The 14538-nt window shown below is 37.4% G+C and overlaps 1 protein-coding gene across 1 annotated transcript in view; it reads left to right on the top strand.

Moving 5' to 3' along the window:
* Positions 1 to 14538, top strand: part of LOC150107048 (signal transducing adapter molecule 2-like) — a 387379-nt gene that overhangs the window by 232978 nt on the left and 139863 nt on the right. Inside the window, exon 10 of the mRNA XM_090392915.1 lies at positions 8624 to 8711. Within this exon, the coding sequence (XP_090249041.1) occupies positions 8624 to 8711 (88 nt within the window). The remainder of the gene's footprint in view (positions 1 to 8623; positions 8712 to 14538) is intronic.

The following is a 14538-nucleotide window of genomic DNA, read 5'->3' as shown; positions in this document are numbered from 1 at the left end:
CAAGCAATATGTAGTCTTTATTTGAGTTGTAAGTCAGCAGTTAGAATTGAAGGAAGTACAGGAAGATGGTTTAATGTTAAATCTGGTGTGAGACAAGGATGTACATTATCCCTTCTGTTATTCATTATCTATATGGATCACATTATGAAGGAAAGTGGTATTAAACATGATATCAAAATTGGAGATGTTAATGTCAGCTCTTTGCTTTATGCAGACGATGTTATACTTCTAAATAAATCTGCTACAAGTCTGCAAGATTCTCTGACTAAATTGAATAGCTGTTGTAATAGATATGGTATGAAGGTCAGCAATAAAAAGACAAAGACAATGAAAATAGGCAGAATCATTGAAAATGTCAACTGTGTTGTGAATGTAGAACCTGTGGAACAAGTAAAACATTTCGGCTACTTAGGCACGGTTTTTATTGAAGATGGTAAATTAAATATAGAAATAGACAACAGAATCAGCAAAGCTGGTATGGTGGGAAGTCAATTGAATAAATTCATATGGAATAAGAGAGAAATTAGTTGGAACACTAAATTAGTTGTATTCAAGACAGTGTTCAAACCAGTTTTAACTTATGGATCTGAGAGCTGGGTCAGAAGTAAAACACTTGACCAAAGACTAGAAACCACAGATATGAGAGTCCTGAGATAGATTATAGGCGTGAACAGATGGCATCAATGGCAATATCATATTAAAAACGAGGATATTAGGAAAGAACTTGACATTGTCAGCATCCAGGAATGTGTTAGCAGAGCTAATCTCAGGTGGTATGGTCACTTAAACAGAATGGGCGAGGAAAGATTAGCAAAACAAGTGTTCTCTGCCAGGTTGGCAGCAAAACGACCCAGAGGAAGACCAAGATATAGGTGGATTGATATGGTACAAAGTGCTTTAGACGATAGAAATATAAGATCTGATAATGTTGGAGTCTTGACAAGTAACAGACTGATTTGGAGGAAAATTGTAGATAGGAAATTAATAATGATGTAATTTTTTTCATGTAGTACTATCATATCCTGTACACCCCTTGAGGGTACATGGCAGGAATTTGATGATGACTTTGAGCAATTAGCTCTAGAATCGGCATGCCTAAAGTCCAAAATTTGGCTCAGATACGTCAGCAATATTTTCACCATTTCGCCCCACGCCGGCGAAGCACTAGATACATTCCCTAGCCACCTGAACAAACAACACAAACACATCCAATTCACCATTGAAATAGAAAAAAGCAACTCTCTTCCATTCCTAGACACACTTGTCACACGTCTTCCTTCAGGCTGTCTCTCCTTCTCAGTTTACCGCAAACCTACACACACAGGCCAGTGTATATACAAAACTTCTTATCACCACCCAACACAAAAACTAGGGGTCATAAGCACCCTTAAACACAGAACTCAAACTATTTGTTCAAATGAACAAGCTCTTAACCATGAATATGAGACCATCAAACATATCTTTATAAAAAATGGAGACAGTATAAAAACTATTCACAAGATCCTCCACAAAGATACCATTAATAACAAAAAAGATTTCAAGAATGCTATTGCTATACCATATGTTAGAGGCATTTCAGAAAAAATAGACAGAACATTACACAAATACAACATCAAAACCACCTTTAAACCCCAACAAAATTAAGACACCTACCCAGTTCTTCCAAGGATCCCCTGCCACACCTAGCCCACCCAGGAGTTTACAAAATAGATTGCACATGTACCATACCATACATAGGGGAAACAGGGCGAACCATCCCAATCAGAAAGGATGAACACAAACGACATATAAAATACCTCCATTTTGGAAAAACCGGCCTTTCTGACCATGCACTCCAAACATACTACAGAATTAATTGGAAAGGTACCAAGTCCCTACACTGCACCAAAACCTGGTTTGAGCGGAAATTCAAGGAAGCATGTGAAATGCTCAAACATGATCCGAATCTGAATAAAAATGATGGTCTAACCATTCCAAGAATGTGGAGGACCCATCTGAAACCTTAATAGCAACCACGAAGAAAAATCTCAATACAAGAAGACTTGAAGTTTTTTTTTTTTTTTTTCCTGAACATTCAATAGCAACGTGTACTGTATAATTCCAGAAGAATCCTAGTATGTGAGGACTTTAGCAGAGTTTATTGTAGTTTTTTAATTGGTTATTTTTATTTTATTTATTTTTTTTTATCACTAGAGGGCAAGCTAAGAAAAACGATTAGTTAACAACGTAGATGTAATTTACCTGTATGAAGTGACAACATGTAGCTTGGTTCTTATACACATGTATCCTTCTGATGATGACCTCAATACAGGGGTCAAAACGTCAAGTTATTATTTTATTATTAATCAGTAAAATAATCTTTTCAACACGTGTGTGTTGTGTCCCTAAATTCATAAATATGAGCGATATGTATAACAAGTTATAAGATTTAAAAGAAATCTTAATATATTAAATTTTATTTAACCTAATGCGCTTATCAATAAAATCATTTATAATGCTATCAAAATTCAATTTTTTTGCAATTTCATGCTCTATAGATATTATTGCCAGGGACGACAAATGCTCTTGAGACATAGAAGATCGCAAATAGGTTTTTATTAATTTTAATTTGGAAAATTACCTTTCTGCTGATGCGACTGTAACTGGACTGGTGAATAATATTTTAAATGTCATAGTAATATTTGGATAAATATCCGACAAATTATTTGCAATATGAATTTTAAAATATTAATGGGTGCATCTTCTGGAACAATATTTCTAAAAATAATTAATTGTAAAATTCTGATTCATCAATATCTGTATTTAATTTTTGATACAGCTGTTTGCAGCAAAATTTTAATTCATTTTCTGTCATTTTTCTTATTAATTTCATATCATAAAGAAATCCAAATGATTTTTGGTGAATTTCATACAATTCAAATCTTTTTTTGATAGATTGTACAGCAATATCTAAAATTTCAAAAAAGAAATTTATCCTAAATTTATCTTTGTTATCACCTATGTGTGCTTCATCAGGTGTTTCATAATCAAAAAATACTTTTCTTCGACGTACTCGACTTTCTTCAAATTTAATTTCTATTTCTAATAGATTTGACAGTTCTTTAGCAATCTCAAAACAGCTATCAAATCCTGATATTCTCTACTCTTCAAAGTACTGCACTAACTCTTTAATATGCTTAGTTGCTACGTCTATGGGAATTTTTGCATTTTGTAATACTTTACTTACTAAATTAATTTTTGACAAAAGCTCATACATATTACAAGGCTTAGTATAAACTCAAATGAATCTATTTGTTCATATATTGAAACCACTTCTACTTTGATAGTATTATCTGATGCAGTTTTAAATAATTCTTGTAGTGCATTTAAAAATTCTGGAATTTGAAAACATACTTCTCTGATTCTGTTCTACATGCCCATCTTGTAATATCACATAACGGTTTTGGAATTAATTGTTTAACAAATTTCTTTAATATTTCCCAACGTGAAGTTGAGGCAGCAAATAATGTATATATTTTTTTGTATAACATTAAAAAAATTTATTGCTATAACTGATGATTTTGCGACATCCTATAAAATCAAATTTAAATTATGACAGGCGCAAGGAGTATAAAATGCCTTTTCATTTTCATTTAAAATGTAAGCACAGACTCCCTTATATACTCCTTTCATATTCGTTCCGTTATCATACCCTTGCCCTGTACAATCTGACAATTTAAGATTTAATTTATTCAAAAGCGATTTTATATTTTCATATATACCAGTATCATTAGTTGTTAAAAACGTCAAAAAATGTTCACGAATTTCAATATCTGCTTCAAATATATGTAAAAATCTAAAAATTATTGAAGTTTGCTCCTGATGACTAACATCAGGAGTACAATCGAGAATTATTGGATAGTACTTTGCCTGTCCTATCATATTTACAATATTTTGTTGAATTTTGGTTCCCATGTCAACAATTAATTCATTTTGCACAATGGGTGATAGATACGAATTTTGTTTTCTGAACATCACATTAAATGATCTTTTGAAAGTGGATGAAATTCTGCAATTAATTATTATTATTATTATTATTATTATTATTACGGGTATCTCCATGGAGTCAGTAGACTCATCGCGGGAGACCCAAACTAGCAAAACAATATCTGTCATATCTCTTCTTGAATTCATTTACAGATGAAGAGCTCACAACAAAGTCAGGCAATGAATTCCACTCATTCACCACCCTCCAGGCAAAAAACCTTGTTCTGACACCTTTGTTAACCACACTCTTCTTTAATTTCCAGAGATGACCTCTTGTTCTTCCATCACTATCACACAGCTGAAACATTTCCCCTGCATCAATCCTATAAAAACCTTTTAGTAATTTGAATGTTTCTATCATATCCCCTCTTCTTCGCCTATCAACCAATTTCTGCAATCCACAAGCTCTCAATCTATCAATGTAGGGAGCATTTTTTATATCACTCACCAACTTGGTCACTCTTCTCTGAACCCTCTCCACAGCCTCCTCATCTCCAAGGAATCCAGGTGACCAGACCTGAGCACAGTAATCCAAATGTGGAAGTATCAATGCTTTATAAAGGGGAATAATAACCTCTTTATCTCTGGATGTCAGTGTGTTCCTCAACAACCAAGTAATCCTATGTGCAATCTTGGACACCTTAGCAATGTGTCCTCTGAACTTCATCTCCTTATCTACCAATACCCCTAAGTCCCTAGCCTCATCAATCTCTTGGAGTACCTTTCCATCTATGTAGTACACAGCTGGTAATCTTTTAATCCCAAAATGCAAGACTTTACACTTTTCCACATTGAACTGACATCCATTTTCTTTTGCCCATTTTACCAGCTTATTTAAATCCTCCTGCAAACTTTCAACATCAGCTTGATTTTTTATTGCACTACACAACTTTGCATCATCAGCAAACAACTGAATATCTCCCTTTAAGCCGTTTCCTATATCATTTATATACAAATTAAACAACATTGGCCCAAGCACAGAGCCCTGAGGCACACCACTGGTCACCTGCCTCATTCTGGACTCGGCTCCTCCATACACCACCTTATGGTATCTCTCCCTGAGCCATTCTCCTATCCATATCACCAATTTAATATCCATTCCCATCTGCTCCAATTTGCGTAACAGTGTTCTATGGGGTATCCTGTCAAAAGCCTTAGCAAAATCCAGAAGTACCACTGTGTAGCCAGTTCCTTTGTCCAACTCTGATGTTATTCTATTATGGATAGTTAATAGATTGCTAAGGCAGGATCTACCTTTAACAAAACCATGTTGGCCTCTATAGAGTATCATATCCTGATCCACCCATTCTTGAATTTTGTCTTTAACCAACTTTTCCAATACTTTTACCACTACTCCTGAGATGGTGATTGGTCTGTAATTCAATACTGCAGTTTTAGAGCCACCCTTATGCAAAGGAACCACTTTGCCTAACTTCCACTCCCTAGGGACCATACCAGAGTTCAAACTTAAATTAAATATCCAGGTAAGAGGGGTTGACAATTCATTTGCACATTCACGCAACACCCGAGCTGATATTCCATCTAAGCCTACCGCAGTGTTTGCATTTAAGTTTCGCAATATATTTAATACCTCTGATTCTTTAGCTTCAATTCTCACATTAGGTATTGCTATAGGTATAGAGATATCCTCACTTGGGTGATAGACTTTTGAGAAGTGATCACTCAGTAACTCGACTATTACATCTGATTTTGTCACCTCAATACCATCAGCACCCACTAAGGTTATCCTTCCGAAGTCATTCTTCCTCTTACTTGCCACATAGCGGAAGAACTCTTTGGGATTACCCTTGATCTCTTTGGCTAAGGTCTTCTCATAATCTGATTTAGCTTTTCTTACTATGCTGGTAACCTTCCTAGCTTGAGCCTTGTACTGCTCATGGGTGTCCTGATCGCCCTTCTCCTTGTAAATTCTCCATAACATTTTCTTTTTTTGTAGTTCAAGCTTGATACTACTGCTCATCCATCTAATGCCTGCCTTGTTTGACCTCCTGACCATGGGGACACAATCTGATATTGCTTTCCTCAGATACCCGCTGATTTTATCCCAAGCACTGCTAACATCTTTCCCTTGCAATATGTTCTGCCATGGGATGGCTGCAAGCTCACTCCGAAGCTTGTTATAATTGCCTAACCTGTAGTTCCGTACATACCCCTTCTTAATAGAAAAATCCACAGATTTTGCAACCTCCCAAGTCAATACCACATGATCGCTTTCACCAACTGGAGGTAACGAGAACACCTTACTTATGCATATAACCTCTGAACCAATAACCAGGTCCAACACTCACACCACGTGTCCCTTCAGTTACGTGCTGTTTCAAGTAATTATCTCGTAGCAGATGTATGAACTCCATTTCCTTTTTGTTACGTGATATTTCCTCCTTCCAATTGATATCACCATAATTAAAATCCCCCATAATAATCACTAAGCCTTCACTCATTGCACTAAGTTGCTGATGCATGAATTCAATATCTCCCCCTGTACTCCCTGGCCTATAGCAGCATCCAACTGTATATTTGGTTGCGTTGGTCACTATTTCGCACCAGACTGCCTCAAATGAACTCTCATTCACATGTCTATCATCATGATATACTACTTTCTTTGGCTGCAACACATCAGCTATCATCAACAGTACTCCTCCTCCTGTTCTATCTTCTCTATCCTCCCTGAAAATACTGTACCCATCACATTCAATTCCAGTGACCACATCTTCTGCTGACAGCCAAGTTTCACTAATGCCTACAACTTTTGGTGAGATTTCACTGACTAATGCCAAAAATTCTTCTCTCTTATTTCTAATGCTTCTAGCATTGGTATACAAAAATTGCAGATTCCCTCTAGATCTTGTACCGGCTTTAGAACTGATATATAAGTCACTAACTACCGTAGTCCTATGCCGATTTTTTTCCCCTCTCTTCTGCAATTTATTCTGCCTATAAGGATCAATAAATACACAATCAGTGCTAAAGTTTCTCTCTCTTACACTCAACCTTTTCAATATTAGTTTCCCTGCCCAATAACTTCAACCTGTTCAGAAAACAATAACTTCTTCAATCTCTTATGTCCTTCCATGTTAAGATGCAGTCCATCTCTAGCATACAACTGCCTTTTTCCTTCAAACACACTCCAAACATCAACAAACTCCAGACCTCTTTTTCTGCACATTCTTGCAATCGTATCATTCATTATCATTGCTCGTCTACTTAACTCGTAATTGTCAAAACGAGGCAGCACACACACTATTCTCCCATTGACACTTTTCCTCTTCACAATATCTAATAATGTTCTTAAATCTTTTCCTACCCAATTTATACTACCTCTCAGGTCATTCGTACCCACCATAACTATCATCTTGTCTGTTTCATGCCCTCTCTTTATTGCTAAAGCCACTCTTTCTATTGTACCATCAGCCAAGCACTCCTCATGCATACCACTCTCCATACCCTTAATCATAGAATCACCATATATTTTACCACTATTAACTTCATTCAAGTTCACACTCATGGACTCATTCTCTACACTATTCAGCATGACTCTCCCAGCTTCATTACTCAACTCTCTATTACTTACCCCCCCACTCTCACTACATCTCATTTCTTCTTGGCCACTTGTGGTTTTATTATGTTGACTCCCAATCACTCCCATACTATTTATTACTGAATCATTCACCAAAGACTCACCCATATGTAATCCTGTTCTAGTTACTTCAGCTAAAGTAATCTCTATAGTCCTAATTTCTCTGTTTAACACATTAAACTCAGCTTTAACTTCCAGTATCTCCTTACCGATCACTTCCACTTCCTCATGAAGAAGATGAAGGTCATTTTTCATTTTCATAAACTCCCGCCGAAGTTCTTCCGCTACGGTCCTGATGTCAGCTTCCATTCCTAAACGCTCCAGCCTATCCCGACACTTCTCACATACGTCGACATTTTCTTTCCTTTCATTTTGCCAGACCGACCACAGATCCTTCACATTTTTCGGTGCATACATGTAGCAGTTTCCGCAACGCATCCATTGCGAAAAATCTAACGCTGAGCCAACCTTTCGTGTAGTAGTAGAAGTCCTGCGCGCCGCTGACGTACGTTTCTTGTTGGACGCCATCTTTACACGTTGATATAGTGAAACAAACGGCAGTGAAAACACAATATATACAACACAGTTCTAAACAATAATACCACTGAAGGACACTTGTTTCTAACCGATGCACAATTTTAGCACAATTTGTGACAAAAAGCCACACTATATTTAACTTTAAAAACACGTTTTCTAGACTAGCTTAACTCGACTTAATTCTATGATTCCAAAAAAATTACCATTATGGGCTGTGTACAAAGTATCAAAATTACCTCTAAAAGCTAAATTATGTTCAGATAAATAAAGAATTGCTGCTACTATTCGTCTTAAAACATTTCTTAACCGTTCTGCTTCAAATTTAATGACATTTTGATTTGCCTGATCAATTGTATTGTGATTTTTGACTTTTAAATATTCCAGTATTATTTTGAGCTCAAATAGATTTCATTACCGTAAGTAAAGAATGTTTTCTGATTTAAAACTATACCTCATTTTTAGGAAAAGATATGTAAAACACTTACATTGTTGAATGAAATCGATCCATCAGAAGAGAGATCTGATCCTGTAGATCTGATAGCTCTAGAAGGTAAAATATATATTATTTAACAGTAATGTATGTCAACAAAAAATTTGAGTGCAATTTTTTTATGCATGCTATATAAATAATTTAGTTAATATGGTAAAGAACATTTAGTAATTATAAATCTCCAGTTATATCTGATAAGCACTAAAAATGAACTGGAAACATTCTCTCCTGAAGGTAGCCAAGGTAGATTGGTTGATTTCAGTGTTTAGAGCAAAACTTTCATAGCAATAAGTCTTAAAAGGCTAATGAAACTGTTTTTTGGCTACCACAGAAATATACACTGGAAAAAAGCTCACCTTCATTTATGTCCTGAATATGTTATCACACAGCCAACAGTGTTAAAACATCAGATTGAAGATTGTCTAATCAAATTGTTTAAGAGTAAACTAATGTAGGCAGTAACTGAAGTGTGGCATTCACATCCCTCATAGGAAACCTCAGTGGTACTATGTAACATCACCTAGCAGAGCCAAAGTTGTGTTATATCAGACAGCGAAATCCATTTAACTGGAAACTTGATGTTATCTAAAACTCTTCTTTTCCATTTCTTGTAGTATTTGGTATGAGTGATGTCAGAATTGTATGAGACATCATGATGAGATTCAACATTTCAAGCTGTACCCTTAAAATAAATGTTCTACACATCAGTGCTAGATAGTATACTGGATCAAACTTAACACTTTAAGAGTCTTCCAGAATCAGCTAGCAAATAATTTTGCACTGTCACAGTTCTGCTAGGTGTGCTTGAAGGAAGTCAGTAGTTGTATGTGGGGGGGGGGGGGGGTACCTATGATTTGCAGATCTGTGATCTGCTGACCTATAATTTGCAGAGGTTAAGGTAAAAATCTCCATTTGTATAACTTATTACAGAATCTGTTACTGTATATTTCATAAAGTCCCTACCAAATTCATCTCAGTTACTTTTACAATGATTATGAAAATAATTATATGCAGACAAAAGGCTAAGCTTCCTAAACCTACTACATTCACTTTACGAATAGGTCATTTTAATTACAACCTCACTGATTTTCATCTCCATCTCCAGTCTGCAAAACGAAACCCACTTTTCTTAACAAACTCAAATTTCACTTTCTTCAAGCACTACTTATCTTGCTTGTTGAATTAGATTTAAATGGTATTGATGCGAACACAGATTGATAAGAAAATAACTATTTATTAACTTAAAAGCTAATATTTCGCTGGTATTATATCCAGCATCTTCAGAGCACACAAACAAAGTTTGTTACAAATGCAAGACAACCACAATCCAGTGTAACAGTGGGGCTAGTATAAGTAATTGCAGCATGCAACACAAGACTGAAGTCCTAATACGGCACCATCTAAGTTTAAAAAATATATATATAGTAGTCCAAAGTCCTTGAAAGTTTTGAAAAATAATTCCAAAGTTTTGAAAGTTTTCTCAAAGTTTTCTTGTGTTGCATGCTGCAATTACTTAGCCTCATATGAAGGTGGGAGGGTTTCCCCTCCAAGAAATTTGGGTTCTGGGAAATACCCCCAGAACAGTTTCATCCCACAGAACAGGTCATTAGAACATGCACAGTTCACATACATATAGGCTACCCTCATAGCCTGGGTTGCTTTGGCTGTAAATCAAAATCAACCAACCAGCTGGGATCCATGCTTTACTGCCATATTTGTTATGCCATACAACCCTTGGACATCCAGGAAAGGGGAATCTTGGTAGATTTGCACTGCTTTTGGTGAATAGGTGCTCTTGGATGGCCTGGCAGGATCATTTGACTAGTGGGCTTTCCTGCAAAGGTAAATGGTGTTGCAGTAAATCTCCTTCACCATGATTCATGAACAGGGTCCAAGGCATGCTGGTATGGCATTTGGGTGTAGCTCTAACATTCCACTATAGAATGCATTCATTGCTCATGGCATAGTGAGCATCTGCACGCACGCACGCACACACACAATGGTGTGTGTGTGTGTTGTCAGGTTCAGAAACAATTGCAACATCAACAGATAGCAAAAAAATAAACAGAAGGCATCAGAGACACCTACAACTCTACCATCATTTCTCATAATACATTTGACAGGTGAGTGTCTTATCAGAAAAATATCATCTCTCTTTTTTATTATTATTATTATGTGATACCTCCAGGGAGTTCAATGACTCATCGAGGGAGAGGAACAGCATCGAATAATTTTCTCCTTTCAACTACTAACTGCACTCAAACTTGCTTAATTTTTTTCCTGTGCCATTAGTAGCAGAGGCTCTACCAATTGACCAACCTTTGCTAGCTCTTTATCCAGAAGAGTTTGGAAATGTTGGCAGAATCCCCAAAGTCTGTTAAAAATCCTTTCAGGAGATATCTAGTTAAAATATCTTTCCAGAAAAAGAGTATCTCTTAATACAACATGGGGGAAATACTAATTACATTAATTCCCCACAGATTAATTCTTTCTTTTTGAGAGGAGTATGTCAGAATGGGACCACCTCTATGTTCCTTACAAGGTGATTTGCTTTGAATTAAAAGAACAAGGAGTGGCTGCCACAAGAATTTTCATGTAGTGAGATGAAATCTTTATTATTATTATTATTATTGTTGTTGTTCGGGGAAACTCCAAGGAGTAGACAGACTCATCGAGGGAGACCATAACATCATGTCAAGAACAACTATTCCACATTCACACAGTATCTATTATACCTTGTCTTGAACTCATTCACGGTCGTAGCACCCACAACAGACTCTGGAAGCTTATTCCACTCATTTACCACTCTCCAAGCAAAGAACCTAGCTCTAACACCCTTGTCAACCATGCTCTTGCCCAGCTTCCATGCATGGCCCCTAGTCCTCCCACCACCAGTCATATTTTCAAAAATATCTTCTGGATCAATCTTATAAAAACCCTTCAGTAATTTGAATGTCTCAATCATATCACCCCTCCTTCGCCTATTGTCCAATTTCTGCAACCCACAAATCTTCAACCTATTCTCATAAGGTTCATTCCACAGACCTGCTATCATCTTGGTCACTCGTCTCTGGACCCTCTCCACTTCCTCCCCATCACGAAGAAACCCTGGTGCCAATAGCTGGGCACAGAAGTCCAGATGGGGTCTTATCAAGGCTCGATACAGAGGAACAACAACTTGTTCGTCTCTGCATGTTAAAGTATTTTTCAGAAGCCAAGTGATTTGGTGAGCTGTTTTAGTTACTTTTGCAATGTGCCCCCTAAACTTCAACTCCCTATCCACCAACACTCCCAAATCCCTGGCCTCATCAATCTCCTGGAGTATGATTCCACCAATGCGATATACTGCTGCTATTCTTTTCACCCCAAAGTGCATAACCTTACACTTTGCCACATTAAATTGACATCCATTTTCCTAGCCCAGTCCTCCAAACTATCCAAATCATCCTGTAAAATTTTGACATCTTGTGCACTCACAATTGCTCTACCCAACTTTGCATCATCAGCAAACAAGTGAACACTTCCTCTCAGATCCTTTCCAATATCATTGATGAACAAATTGAAAAGCAGTGGTCCAAGAACAGAGCCCTGTGGCACTCCACTAGTCACAAGACGTCTTTTAGACTTCACTCCTGAATAAACCACTCTTTGATATCTCTCCTTCAACCACCCTCTTATCCATCTCACCAACCCTATATCTATACCCATCTGCTCCAGTTTACTGATTAGGGTTCCATGTGGTATCCTATCAAAGGCCTTGGCAAGGTCCAGTAGTATCACTGTAAACCCATTACCCCTATCCAGTTCAGCCGTCACTGTGTTATAAAACGTGAGCAAGTTACTGAGGCATGATCTACCCTTCACAAAACCATGTTGTCCCCCATACAATATCCCATTTTCATCTATCCAATCCTGTATTCTTTTCTTGACTAATTTCTCTAAGACCTTGACAATGATTCCTGATATGCTAATCGGTCGGTAATTTACAACAGCAGTCTTGGAACCTCTTTTATGCAGTGGAACTATTTTCCCCTCTTTCCACCCGCTCGGGACTAACCCAGACCCGAGACTCAAATTAAACAAAATGGTCAAGGGTACTGACAATTCTTTAGCTGCTTCTCGTACAACACGAGCTGGTATACCATCCAATCCCACAGATGTATTGACATTGAGGTTATGCAATAGACTACTCACCTCCACTTCATTAACCACAATTCCCGTATAATCTACTGGTTTATTCGTTTCTGCAATGTCACCACCTGGATGATATACTTTTGCAAAGTGCTCACTCAACTATCTCAACTGATTCAGTTACCTCCCTACCATCGGCATTCTTTAAAATCAATCTGCCATGTACATTTTTCCTTTTACTTGCTACATATCTAAAAAACTGTTTAGGATTCTCTTTAGCCTGCATGGCCCCAATGTTCTTTCGTAATCCTTTTTTGCTTTTCTTACCACACTCGTCACCCTTCTGGCCTGCGCTTTATACCGTTCATGTGCCTGCCGGTCACCCTTCTCCTTAAATTCCCTCCATAGTTGTTTCTTTTTTTGCAACGCAAGCTTAATGGTGTTATTCATCCATTTAACCCCTACTTGATTTATTATTCGGACTCTAGGTATACAGTCAGCCATTGCTTCATGCAAGCACTTCTTAACTACCTCCCATGCACTATCAACTTCTAGTCCTTGCAGTTGTACATGCCATGGCACTGAACCAATCAAACTCCTAAGCTTGTCATACTTTCCAGCCCGATAATTCCACATGTACCCTGTCCTAATTGAAAATTCTACACCTTTAGCCACCTCCCAAGTTAAGACCCTATGATCACTCTTACCGATTGGTGGCAATGTGGTCATATTTGTTACAGCCAAATCCTCAGATGTAATTACTAGGTCAAGCACTCTCTGACCCCTAGTATTTTCCATTACATGCTGTCGCAGATAGTTATCCCTTAATAACCGCATAAAATCCAGTTCCTTCCTCCCGTGTGTCCTCTCCTCACTCCAATCAATGCGACCATAGTTGAAATCTCCCATAATAATCACCCTCCTTCCACCTATTTCTTCTATTTGCTTGTCATACTGTCACCACCATCTTTTCCATCCCCTGGTCTATAGCAGCACCCAATTGTATATTTAGTTCTGCTAGCCACAATCTCACACCAAATGGCCTCAAATGTGCTCTTTTCTCTATCCTGCAATTCAACTTCTATTCTCCTTGGCTGGAGCTCATCAGCTATCATCAACAATACTCCTCCCCCCATTTTATTCTCTCTGTCATTCCTGGACACACTCTACCCATCACATTCAATCCCACTAGTTATATCATCTACAGTCAGCCATGTTTCACTAATACCTATAACCTGTGGTCTGGAAGTACCAACCATAGCCCAAAACTCTTCCCCCTTGTTCCTAATACTCCTAGTATTAGTGTACATGAATTTAAGACCCCCATTAGCCCCAACCCTACCTTGATGCCTAATATATTAACTATCCCACTCAGATTTGTTGTCCTTATTTGCTCTGGCATATTATATTCATTCTTACATTCAACTGCCTCCATAAGGACTGTATCTCTACTCCCCCCCCCCTAACAAATCAAGTTTCCCTGAATTTGCACATCCACTACATTCAGCAACACTTTCTCAAGTCTTCTTACACCGTTAACCATTCAAATGCAAGCCATCCATTTTATATAGATCCTTTCGCCCATCGAACTCACACCACACATCCACAAATTCCACACCACTCGTCATACATAACCCACGCATAAAGTCATTCGCAATTATAGCCCTCCTTTTAAACATTTCACTGTCATACCGTGGCAAAAGACTAATCATTCTAACTCTCTCACTCTTTTCTTTTGCTACCTCAAACAATTCAT

This window comes from Typopeltis vanoorti, chromosome 5, assembly GCF_054136105.1.
Source record: "Typopeltis vanoorti isolate ZY-2024b chromosome 5, IOZ_Tvanoo_1.0, whole genome shotgun sequence".
Classification (NCBI taxonomy): Eukaryota; Metazoa; Arthropoda; class Arachnida; order Uropygi; family Thelyphonidae; genus Typopeltis; species Typopeltis vanoorti.
This window is presented reverse-complemented; position numbering and strand designations above follow the sequence as displayed.